The 19,114-nt window shown below is 38.6% G+C and overlaps 2 protein-coding genes and 1 non-coding gene across 3 annotated transcripts; all 3 read left to right on the forward strand.

The window, feature by feature from the left end:
* The first annotated feature begins 4,985 nt into the window (after positions 1-4,985).
* LOC130497223 (small nucleolar RNA R71) lies at positions 4,986-5,092 on the forward strand. Its single transcript, XR_008936233.1, has one exon. It is a non-coding gene; the product is annotated as a small nucleolar RNA R71 (small nucleolar RNA).
* A 9,909-nt stretch (positions 5,093-15,001) lies between these two features.
* LOC108831496 (uncharacterized) lies at positions 15,002-16,277 on the forward strand. The gene is made up of 3 exons (XM_018605037.2): positions 15,002-15,161; positions 15,245-15,572; positions 16,039-16,277. Exons 2-3 carry the CDS (start codon positions 15,280-15,282, stop codon positions 16,046-16,048), a joined length of 303 nt encoding a protein of 100 aa, XP_018460539.2. The 5' UTR covers positions 15,002-15,161; positions 15,245-15,279; the 3' UTR covers positions 16,049-16,277.
* Positions 16,278-16,365: 88 nt separating this feature from the next.
* Positions 16,366-18,426, forward strand: LOC108809957 (NDR1/HIN1-like protein 13). The gene has a single exon (XM_018582087.2). The coding sequence runs from the start codon at positions 17,151-17,153 to the stop codon at positions 18,246-18,248; it is 1,098 nt and encodes a 365-aa protein (XP_018437589.1). The 5' UTR covers positions 16,366-17,150; the 3' UTR covers positions 18,249-18,426.
* The last annotated feature ends 688 nt before the right edge of the window (positions 18,427-19,114 follow it).

Raw genomic sequence — 19,114 nt, forward strand, 5'->3', positions numbered from 1 at the left:
GAAATGTTCCATGCTCTCCGGACAAACCCTAGCTGCAAAGATAAATTTGTGGCGATCAAAACTGATATGAGCAAAGCTTACGACCGTGTGGAGTGGAGCTTCATGGAAGCACTTTTATTAAAGTTTGGTTTTGACGCACAATGGGTCCATCTGATTATGAAATGTGTCTCCTCAGTCTCATATCAGGTCCTGATCAATGGAGAAGCAAAAGGACATATACAACCTTCTCGAGGTCTGCGACAAGGAGATCCTCTGTCGTCATTTCTCTTCATCCTGTGCACCGAAGTTTTAATCTCCCATATAAAGCAAGCGGAGGAAATGAAGAAGATTACCGGGATAAAGATCGCTGATATTCGTGTTCACGCACACCAATTAACCTAATGTGCACACTACCACAATCGAATGGTATGTCGATGTAGCACTTTAGGATCGAATCCACAGAGACCAACTCTTACACTTTATTTCTATAGGATCAATATTAAGCTAAAACAATATGGGGGTTTTGAGTTTTGTAACAAGCAGCAAATAAAATAAAGTAAATGTGAATTCAGATTAAAGAGAAGCCAGCCTAGGGTTACTTCATCGGGTGTCAATACTTGTGAGCCAAACAATTATTCAAGTGCTAATAGAACAGTCTAGAACTCGGATCACTCAAGTAGAACAGTCCACTGTCGTGATACTGCTTCCTATGCTGATCGATCTCACCGTCTAACTGTCGTTGAGGTGAGAAGCGACAACAAGCAATAGAGATCAAGTCCGATAGGTTCACAGAACACCCTAATATCTACTTTCGCTGATTAGGGATGCAATGCTCATTCAAAACAGATCTAGCAACCTAAGCACTTTTGATGATCAGATTAAACCTATGATCTAACATTAAGCGGCCAGTTTAATGCAAGCAGTAAGAATGGTTATGAATGAAGACAATCGAGTGATTCACTTATCTATGTTTAGCTCACGAAATCAACACCCTAGAACCCTAGACAAGCTAGCCGACTACTCAGCCATGAACAGAGAAAACACAGAGTTCATAGATGAATAATACTGCATAAATATAACAGAAACAAAGAGAGGGTTCAGGATAATCTTCTCTATGGAGAGAGAGATGGAGCCTTCTCCCTTTACAATAAGCAAATCCAATAATCTAAAAGTCTCCAATGGTTTCTTGTGTCTAGAATAGCGTAGAATGATAAAGAGAAAACAGAAAATATGATATATCAAAGGCCACAGGCGGCCAGAGAGAAAAAGAGGATAATTAGGGCAAATCCCGAGATGTTGTATTTTCCTTATTCGTCGGGAACAACCGCGGGATCACTCCGTCTGCTTGTTCCGCTTGATCGGGAACAGTCATCAGACTGTTCTGCGTGAAAATCACCAAACTGCACTGTTTTCTGCTTCTTTTGTTCCAGCAGGTCCATCTCCCATCCAGTGCAACTCCAGACCTGTAATGACTCGAAAAGGACTAGAAAGACTCGATAAAGACTTGAAAACCAATTAGAAAACATATATACAATGATGTATAAAACACCATATATCAATTCCCCCAGACTTAGATCCTTGTTTGTCCTCGAACAAGGCCAAGTATCAAGAACAGGGAGAAAGGTTTGAAAGTGTGGGAACTCTCCTATTCTCAGCAACCATACCTTAACCACGAATCTCTGAACCATACAAGCAGTAAACTAGGACAACACACCCTTACCAGAACCCCACTGACTGCTGTTCGAAAATCGGCTCCATACTCTACATCTCAAACCTGAAAAAGCAACACTATCGAGACACAACTCCCTACATTCATTTAAGAGCAGCGTGAGCTTCTCATCACAGGCACTATTCAGGGTAGACGGGCTAGGTGTGGAATAGGCTAATTTTATGGTGGAGCTAAAGAGTGTTTAGGGGCTACCAACTTTTCGTAGTGGATGCAGGATATCGCGCAAAATAGTCGTGAGAGGACGGCTCCATTGATGTCCACAGCCCCTTACTCGTTTTGCTATCTCAGGAGCGACTGTTCTTTTCGTTCGGGAACAATCATCAGACTGCTCTGCTCATTTGTCTGCTCCTCATCCCTTCAAATTGATACCTACTCTTCTGCTCGACCTTTCCAGTGGCTCATGTATCCTGAATTCTTCTCCTTCTCCATCACCATATGCTAAACAAAATGAAAGATAGATTTTTTTTTTTTTTTTTTTTTTTTTTTTTTTTTTTTTTTTTAACAAAGATGGTGGGGTGACGAAGAAGGAGGTAACATGTAATGTTTGGATTGCCACTGGTGGTTCTTCTGGTTCAGATCATTCTGGTTCTCCACTCATGTTCTTGCACAGCTCGTTGGTTATGGAGCGGTTGCTCCCTTAATCTGCTTGTTCTCCTTCTGATTGAATCTGCGCAGCAGTAACGAGTAAGAGGCTGCGTCGATCCTTTCCTCTCCGACCTTTTTGCACATATCTGCACATATAACACTGAAAAACAAATGCATGAAGGTGGGATAAAGGCTAAGGTTCAGGGTGGGAACTAGCTAAAGATGAGCTAGCCACTCAGGAACAGCAAGATGGATAGAAAGAATAAGAAGTCCTGAGTGTAGTTCTCGTTTCCCTGATCTAGTGCCCATAACAAGAAGAATTTCAGTCAAGATTAGGTTCAAGTTATTTGGAGTTAAGTCTACCCAGTGTAACCTGATCGGCTGAGAACTTCTGGAGAATCAAGTGAGATATGTCAGGGTGTTCCAGGTCCACATGTGTGTCTTTCGCCACTGCTAAGGTCACTGAATAAGACAACTAAAGCACGAGGTGGTTAGTGATCAACACAGAATAAGGTCCTAATTCCCACAAAACTTTGACTGACTCGATCAAAAAAACTGCCTCAGACTGACTCAAAAGAAAAACAAAAGAAAGAAACGAGTTAGTAAACGACGAAGACCCTCCCCCAGACTTACTTCACAACGTCTCGGTGTGAAAATAAATCAGAGAGAAGGTGAAAACCAGAATATACAATTTTTTTTTTTTTTTTTTTTAGATCGAGATACTTACCTGGAGCGGGTGCTCCGAAAAATTATGGGTGTTCTGTCGCCAGATGTTCACCTGGGCGGTTGTTCTCGGCTCCTGCAGAACAGGGAACTCCGTTTCTGCAACCCAGAATTTTTCGAAGTATCTCGAATTTTTCTGTTTTTTGACCTGAAACTCAATAAACTAAAACGAAAATAAGCAAACAAAATCAAAACCAAGTTATATTTACACTTACCAGTGGGTTGCCTCCCACCAAGCGCTTGGTTAAAGTCATTAGCTTGACTTGGTGACAGGGATCAGTCGGGTTGAGCATGAGGACTTGTTCCAAAACAAGCTCCACAATCTGACATGTTCAGCTTCAAAACTCTGCTCAACAACCCTTTCACAGCAGCTTCTCCTTTCTCTTTCAGCTCATCAGTGAGAATAACTCTGACTTTAGAGAAAGGTTTAGAGGTACCCTTGCACTTTACCTCATACTCAATGAATTTCTCATCACACCAGTGAGGTGTCAAAGTCATAGTAGGATCTCCTTTGACCATTTTCTTCTGGACTTTCTCTTTCACCCTTGCATTCCCACTGAGTTTCTTGGTATCATTGTGAGGATCTCCATTCAGAACTTCCTTGAACTCACTGTTTTTACCAAGCTCCTTCCTTGGAACAACCTTCAGCTTTTCTCCACAGAATACTGAGATGCAAGAGGCGTGTAGTTTCTGAAATCTGGTGGGAACAGCCTGATAGAAGACATTCTTGTTGATGTGGGAGAAGGAGACTCTCTTATTAGGCATATCAACGATTGCTCCCACTGTAGCCATAAATGTCCTTCCTAAGATCAAAGGCATCTCATGATCCTTGTTCATCTCAACAACCTGAAATTCAGTATGGAGAACACAGTCCCCAACTTGGACAGGAAGGTTGCGAATGGTGCCATAAGGAACTGCTCTGGAAGAGTTTGCAAAAGTCAGAGTCACCTGAGAAGACTCAACTTCAGTAATGCCCAACTTGTCTACAATCGCCTTTGAGACAAGATTCACACAAGATCCAGAGTCACAAAGAGCTTCCTCAAATTCTACTCCAGCAATAGAACATGGAAAAGCAAATTTTCCAGGGTCATCAACCTTAGGCAACACCTTCAGGTGTCTAGGTGGAATCGGATAGGGAACCTTAGGAACATAGACTCGCACTGGTGGAATATCAGTAGATCCGTCGGGAGCGGGAGCAGTCGCGGGAGCAGTCGCGGGAGCAGTCGTGGGAGCAGTCGCGGGAGCAGTCACTCTAGAGCTAGCAGATTGCTCTGTTCTCTGTTCTGTGCCCAGAACAGTCTCAGCGAACAGTTGTTCCACTTGTTTTTCCTCAGATTTCTCACTTCTCTGCTCGGTTGCATTACAGTGCTCAACCCTAGAATTCATCACACTCTTTCCGCGAATGATCTCTTGCTGTCTTTTAACAGTTTCAGCAGTTTGAGCAAGCTGAACATCAATCTTCTTTATGTGGTTGCTCACAGTATCATATTTTGAATTCAGCTCGGTGAACATGCTGTCCATCCTGGTGTTGATGTCTGTGGTAACCTGATTCAGTGCCTTGACCTGAAGTTGCTGGCTCTGGAGCATCTGCTGCATCATAATGTTCAGATTTTTCAGATCATCTGGCGGACTGTTCCCTGCAGTCGGAGCACTCGCGGCTGGAACAACTTGCTGATTGCTCTGCGGGATGGTGTTCTGATACCCAGATCCTTGTGCCTGGTTGTTCTGCAGTAGTTGATCGACCTTAGCTGTTAGCTCATCAATTTTCTGAGTGTGTACACTGTTCCCTTTCTTGGAGCGGTTGCTCTCCTGATTCTCATTGGCTGAGCTAGCTGCCATGTTCTCAATCAGCTTGAGCGCTCCATCAGTGGTCTGAGTCATGAAGTCTCCATTGCTCGAAGAGTTTAGAGCACCTTGGTATTTCCAGTCCACCCCATCATAGAAAATGCCCAGGAGGTAATCATCATCAAATCCATGGTGAGGACATTCTCTCTGGTAGTCATTGAAGCGCTCCCATGCGTCACAAAAAGGCTCATCATGGAGCTGTCTGAATGAAGTGATCTTGTTCCTCAATGCAGCTGTTCTCGCCTTAGAGTAGAAATGGTTGAGGAACGCTGATCGGACCTGTTCCCATGAAGTGAGAGAGCCGGTAGGGAGGGAGTTCAACCACCGTGCAGCTTTTCCATCAAGAGAGAATGGGAATAGCATGCACTTGATGTAGTCTGGTGGCACACCATTCGCACGAGTTAAACTGCAGACTTTTTCGAAATTCTCAATATGCTCCATTGGAATTTCTGCAGAGAGACCAGAGAACACTTTTCTCTGCACCAGATCAATCAGAGCAGGCTTGATCTCGAAGTCCTGCCTGGTGCAGAGTGGAGGAACAATGGCAGAGCGCGTAGTAGGAATGTTCCGCGGAAGGTTTCTCTCCCCGATTGGAACAGTCTGCGCTGCTTGTTCCTGCCGCGCGAGAGCAGCCTGTTGAGCAGATTGTTCTGCAGCTGCTTGCTGAGCTTGGATGGTCTGCTGCATCTGAAGCATCTGCTGTTGCATCAGTTGCATTGCTGCAGCGAGATCATCCTGATGACCGTGATCACCCATGGTGGTGTCAGTAGGCCTTGGCTGTTGTCTGTTCTGATTTTCTAAACCTTGCGATCTCCTGCAACAAAGAGAAAAGAGCAAGTTAGAGGTCTTAGACTAAATAAATAACCAAAAAATAAAGGTAAAAAGATGGTCCCCGGCAACGGCGCCAAATTGATATTCGTGTTCACGCACACCAATTAACCTAATGTGCACACTACCACAATCGAATGGTATGTCGATGTAGCACTTTAGGATCGAATCCACAGAGACCAACTCTTACACTTTATTTCTATAGGATCAATATTAAGCTAAAACAATATGGGGGTTTTGAGTTTTGTAACAAGCAGCAAATAAAATAAAGTAAATGTGAATTCAGATTAAAGAGAAGCCAGCCTAGGGTTACTTCATCGGGTGTCAATACTTGTGAGCCAAACAATTATTCAAGTGCTAAATAGAACAGTCTAGAACTCGGATCACTCAAGTAGAACAGTCCACTATCGTGATACTGCTTCCTATGCTGATCGATCTCACCGTCTAACTGTCGTTGAGGTGAGAAGCGACAACAAGCAATAGAGATCAAGTCCGATAGGTTCACAGAACACCCTAATATCTACTTTCGCTGATTAGGGATGCAATGCTCATTCAAAACAGATCTAGCAACCTAAGCACTTTTGATGATCAGATTAAACCTATGATCTAACATTAAGCGGCCAGTTTAATGCAAGCAGTAAGAATGGTTATGAATGAAGACAATCGAGTGATTCACTTATCTATGTTCAGCTCACGAAATCAACACCCTAGAACCCTAGACAAGCTAGCCGACTACTCAGCCATGAACAGAGAAAACACAGGGTTCATAGATGAATAATACTGCATAAATATAACAGAAACAAAGAGAGGGTTCAGGATAATCTTCTCTATGGAGAGAGAGATGGAGCCTTCTCCCTTTACAATAAGCAAATCCAATAATCTAAAAGTCTCCAATGGTTTCTTGTGTCTAGAATAGCGTAGAATGATAAAGAGAAAACAGAAAATATGATATATCAAAGGCCACAGGCGGCCAGAGAGAAAAAGAGGATAATTAGGGCAAATCCCGAGATGTTGTATTTTCCTTATTCGTCGGGAACAACCGCGGGATCACTCCGTCTGCTTGTTCCGCTTGATCGGGAGCAGTCATCAGACTGTTCTGCGTGAAAATCACCAAACTGCACTGTTTTCTGCTTCTTTTGTTCCAGCAGGTCCATCTCCCATCCAGTGCAACTCCAGACCTGTAATGACTCGAAAAGGACTAGAAAGACTCGATAAAGACTTGAAAACCAATTAGAAAACATATATACAATGATGTATAAAACACCATATATCAATCGCGCGAGCTAGCCCATCGATATCCCACCTTCTGTTCGCAGATGACAGCCTCTTTTTCTGCAAAGCGGAGCAATCCCAATGCGAAGAATTGGTTCGAATCATTGACGTCTATGGAACAGCCTCAGGACAACAACTGAATAAAGAGAAATCTTCAGTTCTGTTCGGTTCTAAGGTCATAGCGTCCTCTAAAACCGACCTTAAACGGTCACTTGGTATCACTAAAGAAGGTGGGATGGGTATGTACTTGGGCATGCCAGAGAAAATATGTGGTTCAAAGAAACAAGTTTTCTCTTTCGTCCAAGATCGGCTAAATGGAAAAATTAATTCCTGGTCAGGTAAACTCTTATCTAAAGGAGGCAAGGAGGTTCAAATCAAATCAGTGGTGCAGGCAATACCTACATATGTGATGTCTTGTTACCTACTGCCCATAGACACATGTAATAAACTCTCCGCCGCAGTGGCGCGATTTTGGTGGGGCACGCGGAATAATAACCGAGGTCTACATTGGGTAGCTTGGGATAAAATCTGTGTACCCTTAGAAGAAGGAGGCTTGGGATTTCGTAATTTCCGTGATTTTAATTTGGCTCTCCTAGCCAAACAAGTTTGGCGCCTACTAGCAAAACCGAGTTCTCTCCTGGCTCGAGTCCTTAAAGGCAGGTATTACCGGCACACAAACCCCCTTATAGTAGGCAAGGCAAACAATCCTTCTCTCGGCTGGACGAGCCTAATGGCGGCAAGACATCTACTACAAGGAGGACTACAGAGAACCATTGGAACAGGGGAAGAAACTAAGGTTTGGGAAGACCTATGGATACCAGCAACACCACCCCGGCCAGCAGTTCCACGAAGCCAGCATATGGATATGAATTTAAAAGTCCATCACCTAATTGATTATGAAAGAAAGGAGTGGAACGAGGAACTGGTCAACGAGTTTATTGCTGCGCCGGATATCCCCCGAGTTTTATCCCTGAAACTAAGCCGAACGGGAAGAAGAGATGGCTACTCCTGGAACTTTACTAAGTCTGGAAACTATACAGTCCGATCGGGTTACGAGGTCGCAGTGAAACAACGGAAACAGAAGGGAGTAGAAGGGATCATGGAACCGAGTACAACGGCACTGAAGAAGGCGATCTGGAAGCTAAAATGCCCACGTAAAATAAAACACTTCGTATGGAACGCGGTGTCGGGTTTTGTAGCTTCGGCGAGCAAGATGAAAGAAAGACACTGTGGAAATGACGCTGTGTGTCAACGCTGTGGGGCGGAGCAGGAAACTATAAATCACATCATCTTTGAATGCCCGCCAGCAGTCCAAGTTTGGGCACTGTCGACAATTCCTACAGCTCCGGGGTTCTTCCTGTGTTCTTCCCTATATACAAACATCGATACATTATTGGGCTATGTAGCGAAGGCGAACACAACACCAGGAGAGGTTCTGAGTTTTCCTTGGTTGATATGGTACATATGGAAGGCCCGTAATGAAAAATGTTTTAATGGGAAATATATTACGCCAATTGATACGTTACAGCTAGCAAGTAGCGAAGCAGAAACGTGGCGTATCGCGCAGATAGTAGTGGCGTATCGCGCAGATAGTAGAAGAAGTGGCAGATATGACACCGGAGGAAAGGCCGCAGATTATAGAAAACGCAAGAGTACCAGAGCCCAAATGGAGATGTCAAGTGGACGCTTCATGGAAGGACAAGGACGACGGCGCAGGTTTCGGGTTCATCCTCTTCGAAGACCGGCGCGTCAAGCTGTTTGGTGTACGAAAGAGCAAGGGGGTGAGATCGCCAATACACGCTGAAGCAGAGAGCTTATGTTGGGCAATGAAAGAGACGAGACGAATGGGGATTAGTGAAGTCTGTTTTGAAACGGACTGTCAACAGCTAGTCCGACTCATCCAAACTCCGCAGGAATGGCCAGCCCTTAGCTCTGAACTGGATGAGATTGACTTCCTCTGCTCTGAATTTTTATCCTTTTCTATTAAGTTTATTCGACGTTCTGAGAACATCCGTGCAGACTGCCTCTCTAAGGCAGGTCGATCACGAGAGTCAGAATTTTGTTTCTTGGATAGCAAGACTCCACCATGGCTAGCTCTTGAAGCTTGCCTGTTTGAACCACTAGTTTAATAAAGTTTGATTTTGGGTGCCAAAAAAAAAGGAACTTTTGTGATCCATGTTTTAAAATTTCTGTTATAACAAGATACAATTAATTACAAAATTATATAAATAGGAATGTTTATTTAATAAATATTAATATATATATATATATATATATATATATATATATATATATATATATTTTAAAGTAAATTATATACCATATAAAATACATAATTTTTTAATTTCTGAAATCTGCTTTGATTTTTTTGAGAATTTTTTTAACAAATATTGACAACTTAATATTTATATTTTAAACTTTGCATTGAATGTTACAAAAATTACAAATTACTATAACTATTAAATATCCCAGAAATTGTTTTTATCAAAGATTGTAAATTTTTGTTATTAAAAATACAAAAGATCAAAAAACAGAAAACGTGTTTGTTTAAATTAATAAAATTTATTTATGTGTTTGTACCAATTTAATTATAGACGTAACAGTTACTGAATTTTTAATTATTATATATATATTATTATTTCATAATATGTAAAAAATATATAATACATAAAAGCAATTTATATATAATACTTATTCTGCGTAAGGCCCGGATCTTAATCTAGTTGTGATAAATAAAATATTTGGAGATAAAAGAACAAAACAATTATCATTTCCGAAATTCACATTTTAAACTTCAGATATTTGTTTTGAAAAACTTTAGAACCTGACTAGATGAGAAGTAGTTCTTTTTTTGTTTTGATCAAAGAGAAGTAGTTCAAAAATGATTGTCTTCTAAACAATTTCATAATTTCTACAAACAATGGCAAACGAAGATATTTCGGTTCACTCTCGATCTCACTCATGAAGATATCCAAACGCTTCGAGAGCGACTCAAGAGAGAATCTTCTGCTTTGTCGTCACCTAAAGATCTTCGTTTACCATCGTTTGTAGTAACATATATACTCGTACGTGTTGACCTGTTTGATCAGAGCTCGTGGCGGAGATCCGAACAGACCAGTCGGGCACCGTTCGTGGTGGATTATCGGAGCCTTCCAATTCCACTAAACTGATCTGTAGAGGTCCAAGAACCATCTATCATGCATATGTCGCCCAAGCATAAGGTTTGAGGTTCTTGAGTAACTTGATTCGAGCCTGGTATTGTGCCAAGCTTGGCATTCACTCTCTGCATGCCTGACTAACTCCATATAATCTCTGTCTAGTCCCCTGAACAGCTTGTCATTCCTAGCTGTCCATATGTACCAAATAATCCATATATCGATCCCTATCATTTTCTGGCTCCATTATGCTATTCTTCCTCCAATACAAATAATCCATGTTATAGTATATGCTCGAGGTAAGGAATATTTGATGACTGGATGGTGTTGATGATAACGTCCATGTTTGTAGAGCTGATGGACATTTAAAGATTGCATGAGAAGCGGTTTCTTCTGGTTCTCCACATCTTGGACAGTAATTGTCACAGTGCATATTTCTTCGTACTAGGTTCCTCGTAACCGCTACTTGTCATGTAATCAATTGCCACATAAGATGGCGAATCTTTTGTGGAGCATTCACTTTTCATGCAAAGGTCTGGAGTTTAGTAATGCTGGGTTCCAGAACTTGTTTTTCCCAGTCATCCTTCAGTATGTTTGTGGCTGTCCAATATCCAGATTTTACTGTGTATTGACCATTTTTGGTATAGTTCCAACATAATGTATCTTGTCGATGAGTCAGGCTTAAGGCCAAACTCTGTATACTTGGTATGTCTTCATGATGCACATACTGTTCCAGCATTCGTAAATTCCACTCTTTTATCTCAAAGTTAATAAGACTACTAACTCTCATATCCGGATGTACCATTGGAGCACTAGGTCGGGCTGATCTTGCTGGCAATGATGGGATTCATGGATTCTTCCATATTTTAATCTCATATCCTGAATGTACTTTATTTCTAATACCCAACATCAATAGCTTCTTTGCTGCTATGATACTTGTCCACACATAAGATGGGTATCTACTGAACATATTCGCAACGGCGAGCTCAGTCGATAGTATCTGCCTCGTAATACCCTTGCAATTAACGAATCTGGGAACTGAACAAGACGCCACAGCTATTTAGCTAAAAGGGCCAAGTTGAATTCATGGATCTGAAACCAATTCCTCTTCATCTCCAGGTACATTATAAGATGCAATGGTAAAGGTTAAGAAGATAATTAATTACTATTTAATTTATGTAGTTATTCTAAACTTTTTCAGTTATTATAGTAGATATCGACATAAAACGAAATTACATTTTTGGGTAATCATAGTTTACGATCAAACTTCTTTACGTATTGTGTGACTATTAAAAAGACAAAAAAATATCAAAAAATAAAACAAGCACACTCTAACTTGCGCCTACAGATCCAATTAAATTCACATACATACCACTACACCAAATATCTCTCATTACAACTAAACAAATCCCAGTCTTTAAATCTTTTGCTTTATGGGTTTTAATCCAGGGCCAACTCTGGTTGTGTTTAATGGTTTACAAAAGGAAACACGATAGCGTAAATGGTTTGGTCAACGATGGCTAAACTAGAGATACTCTATTTATGTATTTACAAAATAAATAAATTGCTTTAAACAACGTCATTTTGATTTCAACTAAAAATATACTCTTATACAACACGGTTAAGGATTGTATGACAGTTTGACCTGACACTTCTGAGTTTTCAAGTTTGCGGTTTAATACGCAAAAAAATCATTTTAGAGGTTTTCTTGAAAAAAATCCTTCAAATATGATGAAAAGTTAATCCTTTAAATTGTATATTTGCCTTTGGTGTCATAAAATAGACATTTGGCTTATTTAAATATTATTAATAATGTAATTATATAAATTTCCATATAAATTGTGAATAAATTTGAAATACCAACTTCTTAACAACTTCGAAATCCCGATCTATTGATGTAGAATTATTGATAAAACATATATTAAACTACTGAAATAAGAATTAATTTATGTTGGTGTATATAATATAGTTTCATTATATTTTATTTGATACTCCATTTCATTTCGGTAATTAACTGCATTTCAACCAATAAAAAATAAACTATAAAATATAAAATCATATAACATATAATTCTAAAAAAATTGTTACCTAAATTCTAACTCGGTAGTTATTTTGTAACAAAAATTGCACGCACTTACATAAAAGGAAAGAAGTAATTACTATTATTATTGCGAGCAGTGTTATTGAAGCATAGATTTATAGATAAACTCAGTTCTCATTAGGCTAAAGATGAAACATCACTACATGATGAGAAAGGACGTCGTAAGTAGAAAAGCTCTTATATCTTAGTAATTAATTTTTCTTATTTTATAATTTTGACCATGTGTTTCTATATCGAATTGAAGTTCTCTTACGAGTTTAGTGATATTAGATGACTCATATGATTCAGAGTAAAACCTTATGGATTGTTTGGAAGGTCTCAACTTTTGGAGACTCACCTTTATCTCTCAAAATTATTAATTATGAACGGGGTTAACGTGTAATATACCTAGATTAAGAAAACACAGGAAACTAGAAAATCATGGAAAGCAAATCTTTTTGTATATTCTGCTTTTTGTTATTTATCAAAAACAATCACGATGAACATACCATGTTGGAAATGTATAATTTTCACAAACAATGACTACCTAACAGACAAATAACTGTTAGTCAAAAAAAAAAAACAGACAAATAACTTGAATGTTGTTTAGCTTATTCGGAAAATTATAGGGAGTACAAGACTTGCAACTACATGCCACCTCAATAACATTTAAAATGGATGTGGCTCATGCTACTAAGTACTCATACAAATAAATAACTAAATTCTTTTTCATAATTTGAGCAGACATATCTAACCACGTGGTCTCCGTATACCTTTTGTAATATCTGGATTAAATTTCAAAAATTACTTTATATGTTACATAGACACAAGATTAAGAGTGTTCAATCGGATAAAATCGAACCAACTAAAATCGAACTGAACTAAAATACAAAATTAGTTAGGATTTGATAATACTGTGAATAAATCTACTGGAGAATATTTTTAAGAAAATCACGGTATATGGATTCGATATAAACCGATAAAACCGAATAAATTAAAGAAACCAATTAACTAAAATATATTCGTATACTTATATATATTTATAATAAAATGAATCATATATATATGATTTATTTATTAATGTGATATTTATATTTAAAACATTGATTTTAATAATTTTATTTCATTCTGAGTAAAAAGTGTTATTTTATTTTTCTTTTTTTATTAAATTGGTAAATATTTATGATGTAATATAGTTACTTAATATTATTACTATATTATTATTTTTGATAGTTAAATAAAACAGAAATTATTTTATTTGATAATTAAAATACGGAATATAAATTACGTTTTAATAAATTCTAATCATATAAACTAATTTTTTAGAAGTAAATATAGTAATGATTTTGGTATAAAATCAAACAAACCAAAATACAATAGTATATAAGCCAAACCAAAGTAGATATGAAATTAATATGGTAGCTAATTTTTATAAACCAGAATACAAAAAAATGAATTAGAACCAAATCAAAACCAAACCAATATCTGGATTCAGCATCTTTCAATCACACAACTTTATAACAATCATTTTAAGTAAATATATTAGAGATCAAAATAACATATTCCACGTGAAGCACAAATTTCCCCTAGTTTTTATATATGTTTCTAGTTTTTAACTAAAGGTAGAGTCATGACTTCACCCTCAAATAAATATATCAATTACCTTAGATTAGATATTAATTATTGTAGATTTAATATCTACAAAAATATTCAAAATAAATGAAATCATCCAAAAATTACCAAGAAAATAAACTTATTCAAATGCTCAAAACATTAGAAATTTCTAAATACCTACTTATTATCTGCCATATTTCCAAATTATACCATTTTCATGTATTTAATCTTATATTATTCAAATTATATATTATACAATTTTTGGATTTTAAGGTATAATTAGATTTTTGATATTCTTAAATAATTGAAATGAATATCCGAATCCGAATTGTATATGTAATATTGATGCGAATTTTATCGAAAATCATAAAATTCAAATGTACTTTAAATTGTTATCTCCGAAAATTCAAACGACTCCCCTAGTAGGCCTGGACATTTTACCTGGACCCGAAGACCCGACCCGAAACCGACCCGAAAAAACCCGGTCCGGGTAGGAACCGATCCGATCAAATTACTCTATCGGGTCTTGTTGTAGAGGACCCGCGGGTCTTGGACCCGACCTGGACCGAACCCGAAACCCGACGGATACCCGAATTAATAATGTAAATTATATAAAATGAATTGAGGGGGAGTCAAAGACGGGTTATTTGTCTATAGAGTAAGGGAGTTAGCCACTAGGATACAACCAATTATTGTTCTATCTCGCATAATTTAGTATATATACATATTTTAATATAATAAAAACACAAACTTTAAATAAAATTTTAATTATTTTCGGATATATAAATATTTTCAAATTTTTTTTGTATTTTTAGGTATATTTTAGGTCGAACCCGAACCGAACCCGACCCGAACCCGACCCAGAACCGAACCGATAAATTCTAATTACCCGAATGGGTCCAACTATATAAGACCCGAACCGACCCGGACCCGGTACGACCCGAACCGACCCGAAACCGAAAATTTAAAATTACCCTATCAGATCCTAAGCTCCTAGATCCGAAAGACCCGGACCCGAAAGGACCCGATCCGAACCCGACCCGAACCCGACCCGACGACCCGAATGCCCAGGCCTATCCCCTAGCAAGAGCTCGCCACTAATCAGAACTTTTTCTAAACTTTTATGTTCATCTTAAAAAGTCAACACTCTCTAAGTTAGTCAGAGGTTTATGTTACTTGATATTTGCAAACATGTCTTCATAATCTAATGTAATTACATAGTCACCCCTAATTTCTCTGATTTGTCTCATTTCCTCCATCGCTAGCTTAAGCCCGTATCTAATTTTAGTCATTATTCTTTTCCATCATCTTTGATCTCTCGCCGGCGAGATTCCGACAAACGAAGTGACAGGTAAGTCGAACTCAGATCCGTTAGGTTTCTCTCTCTCTCTCTCTCTCATATGCTCACAATCTCGAGACTCTGTTTGGTCTCAGAAACCAAGTGAAAGAAAGAGATAACATTTGCGAAGATGAACACGATAGCGAAGCGAGTCACGGGACTGCTGACTCGACCGAGTCAGAGCCAGATGCAGCAGGAGAGAGGGATAAGGGTGAAGGTGTTCTCGGGGGATCTAGACAAGGCGCTGACGATTCTGCAGAGGAAGATGCAGTCGAGCGGGATGGAGAGGCTGATCAAAGCGCAGCAGACTCATCACATCAAGAACTCGGAGAAGAAGGTCCTCGCTAGGAAGAATCTTGAACGCAAGATCAAATCCATTGACTTTGCTCGCAAGCTACAGTCCATCCTCATCAAGAAAGTCAGGTATGGGAGTTTTTAAATGGTTGATGCTTTGGTTTGGTGAGATGAGAATAAAATAAAGGTCCAGACTTTAGTTAAGATGGTACAAGAACTTAGACTTTAGGTTCTGGTCTTGGACCATTGTTGTATAATTAGCTTAATGGTTGCTCTGTTTGGTTGGTGAGATGAGATATGTGTACTCATTTTGATAAAAAAGGTTGAGACTTTAGTATAGATGCTGCAAGAACATACACTCAAGGATCTGTTCTTGGACTATTTATTGCAGAATAAGCTTAATTGTTGGTTGATCTGCTTATGAACTATTTTTTTGGTTTTGTTTGGTTTGAATGATTTGGGTATGAGAAAAAGCTTGAGTTTTTTCAGTAAAGATGCTGCAAGAACAATCACTCTAGGATCTTTTCTCGAACCATTGTTGTTTATAATAGGAATCAACATGTTGTAATGGTTTCTCTCATGTTCTTCTTTGCAGAGGTTTATGAGAGCCTGAGCTGCTGCTATAACCATTCATCATCTTTTTTATCATTACATTTTCGGAGGAACGAGTGTTGATCAGTGCTTAGTATCTGTGATATAACACACTTGTGATCCATAATTGTTTTTTTTTTTTTCGTTTTGAACTTGTTGAGGAATGGAATCATTCTATGTGGAATTTGGTATAATCTTGGAATACCAGTAGTTGTTTACTATATGAATAAATGCTCTTCTCTTTTCTAAGTTTTCCAATTTCCATAATCAACTTCAGATCCAAGAAGTGTTAATATACTGAAAGTTGAAAATGTGATATTAGATAGATCATGACAGGAGGAGTCAGAGCCCTGCTTATCTGCGCCGTTGAGTGACGATCAGCCTCTCTCCTTGTATTGTCTTTTCTGTTCTAGCCACTATTCATGCTAAAGAAGGCATAGTAGTGAACAACCATATTCAAAGCCATGATCAGTACCGGCCCTGGCCACAAGCAGGGAAGCATAGGCCACACTGCATACATTAATTTTTCGGCCTTTTTTATGATTTTGGCTTCTAGCCTTCATAAGGATAGGACCAACGCTGGCCATGATAGCTCAGTGAGGCACGCAACGGCTCCTCTCTGTAACATTTTACAAATTAAGGATTGAGGATTCTTAACTGCCGATCTGGATAGAGTATAGTCTGTTTAAGAAGTTCTCATATATACATCAGAAGAATCTCTAGTACTCCTAACCTGTAAGTTCTTAACCCCTGGATTAAAGAAAAGAAATTTGAGCTAAGTAATTACAAGGAACTTATTAAACGAGAGGAAAAAAAAGAGAGAATGTTCAATAGTGTTTCTTTGTGTTTTGTTTAGTGCAAAGGACAAAGAATCTACAAAAAAAAAAAAGATTACTTGCTTGGGTGTATTAGTTTCATTCTTTATGTTGGAGAGATTAGTTCCCCCACAACAAGAATCCTTACTTGAACTTCTCATCAAGTTATCATCTATCTCTCTAACCAATTTAGAAACTGGGAAACAGTTGAAATCTCCCTCCCTCCCTCCTCTCATGCTTTCATCTCAGCTCCTCTTTGATTCAGTTTCCTTTTGATGATCTCTTACCCTTCTTCCTCTAAATGTCTCACCACCATCACCATGAAACCAACCCTCATTTCGCGCGCATTCCATCGCAGAATCAACCTCTCAAAGGTGGTGGTGCCTCTACCTCACAATCTCACCCAAATGCTCCTCCACCTGGAATCCTAATCAAGACTCGTGATCGCCACCGTAAAGCTCCTATCCCTCCTTCCGAAACACCTTTACCACTAAGCCCTGAAGAGAGACTACCACCAAGAAAAACTTCAAACTCTTCCAAAATACCATTACTATCACCCCCTCAAGAGAAACCACTACCCAAAAAACCTCCAAAATCTTCAAAAAGACCATTACTATTAAGCCCTGAAGGCCATCATCAACAACAACAACAACAACAAAGGTCTCCACCTCAACCACCACCACAACAACAACAACAACCACGTGTTTCCCCCGGAGGTTACACAACAACACTACCTCCAATAGCCAAACCAACTCCATGGAGAAACGCTCCAACACCATCCCCACATCACCGCAGAGGCCAGCAACATCCACCACCACCTTCAACAGACCAAACAAACGCAATGACTTGGTCAGCTGCATTCTGCTGTGTAATCTTCTGGATCATTCTCATTCTCGCAGGTCTTATCGTCCTCATCGTCTACCTAGTGTACCGTCCACGCTCTCCTCACATCGACATCTCATCCGCTAACTTACACGCTGCTTACCTCGACATGGGGTTTCTCCTCAACGGTGACCTAACCGTTTTAGCGAACTTCACAAACCCAAACAAGAAAAGCAGCGTTGAGTTCAACTACTTGACCTTCGATCTTTACTATTACAACACTCTTATAGCGAGTTCGTACGTCGCGCCTTTCGAGATTCCTAAGAAGATGTCAATGTTTGCTAACGTTCATCTCGTGAGCAGTCAAGTCAGGCTCCAGCAAGAGCAGAGCAGAGAGCTGCAGCGTCAGATTGAAACCGGTCCGGTCTTGTTGAACCTGAGGGGAACGTTTCATGCACGTTCGAACTTAGGGGCGTTGTTTAGGTACTCGTATCGGTTGCATACTCATTGTAGCTTTTCCTTGAATAGTCCTCCTTCAGGAACTATGCGAGCTAGAAGATGCAGTACCAAACGCTAGCATATTGTGATTGCGTTTGTTCCATTTTTTTTTTCTTGACATCTTTAGAAATAATTAATTTTCGGTACTCATTGATGCTACAAAGTTTATTAATTTTCTGTAATCATTTGATTCCATATGCTGTACTAGTTTTCGCAAAGTAGAACTAAACAAACATCTCAATTAGTATAATATAGTTTAAATACTTTAATATAGTAATTTAGTACAAGTTTGTTATTTGCTTATTTCTAATATTACAAAATTAAACCAATTTGAAGATACCAAAAACAACCTAGTTTTTCATGAATATTTCACAAGTTCTAATATGAGTCTCTTCTTGATTTGTTTATTTTTTTTCTGAAAAATCTTGTAATACTTACCTATTAAAGTGTTCTGATGTACTAAAATTAAGAGGTAATTGTTTTATGACTTTTAACTTTATAGATGTTACACGAGAGGAAAAGAATAATACCAAACGTTTTGCTTGTAATGTTTTTTTTCCTATGTTAAACCTTTGACTTGTGTTCCTGATTACTTGCATACTAAAACTCAAAAAAGTCATATGAGATTCTTTTGTCCATTAAAGCACCAAAAAAAAAATATAAACTATCCCTTGAGAGACATCATTTACATTCAATACGTAGACGTGTTAACTAAGAAACAAGCCAAATAATGTCCCATGAATCCATGATTCATGAACAAATAACAATGTTTTGGAACGTAATGCAACAATTCTGGTTGGATTATACGATAAGAAGAAAAAAAATGAACACAAGAAATACTTTATTTCGATACAATGGGTGCTACATTTTAATTTGTAAAGAACACACATACAATATATATAGTTTTTAACTTTGAAGCGATCAACGTTCTCAATACTTGACAGG

Source organism: Raphanus sativus, chromosome 6, assembly GCF_000801105.2.
Source record: "Raphanus sativus cultivar WK10039 chromosome 6, ASM80110v3, whole genome shotgun sequence".
NCBI classification, from domain to species: domain Eukaryota; kingdom Viridiplantae; phylum Streptophyta; class Magnoliopsida; order Brassicales; family Brassicaceae; genus Raphanus; species Raphanus sativus.

Bases quoted from the DNA above. Each gene is read 5' to 3' on its own strand.
- LOC108831496 (XM_018605037.2), top strand. From the start codon at position 15,280: ATGAACACGATAGCGAAGCGAGTCACGGGACTGCTGACTCGACCGAGT.
- LOC108809957 (XM_018582087.2), top strand. From the start codon at position 17,151: ATGTCTCACCACCATCACCATGAAACCAACCCTCATTTCGCGCGCATT.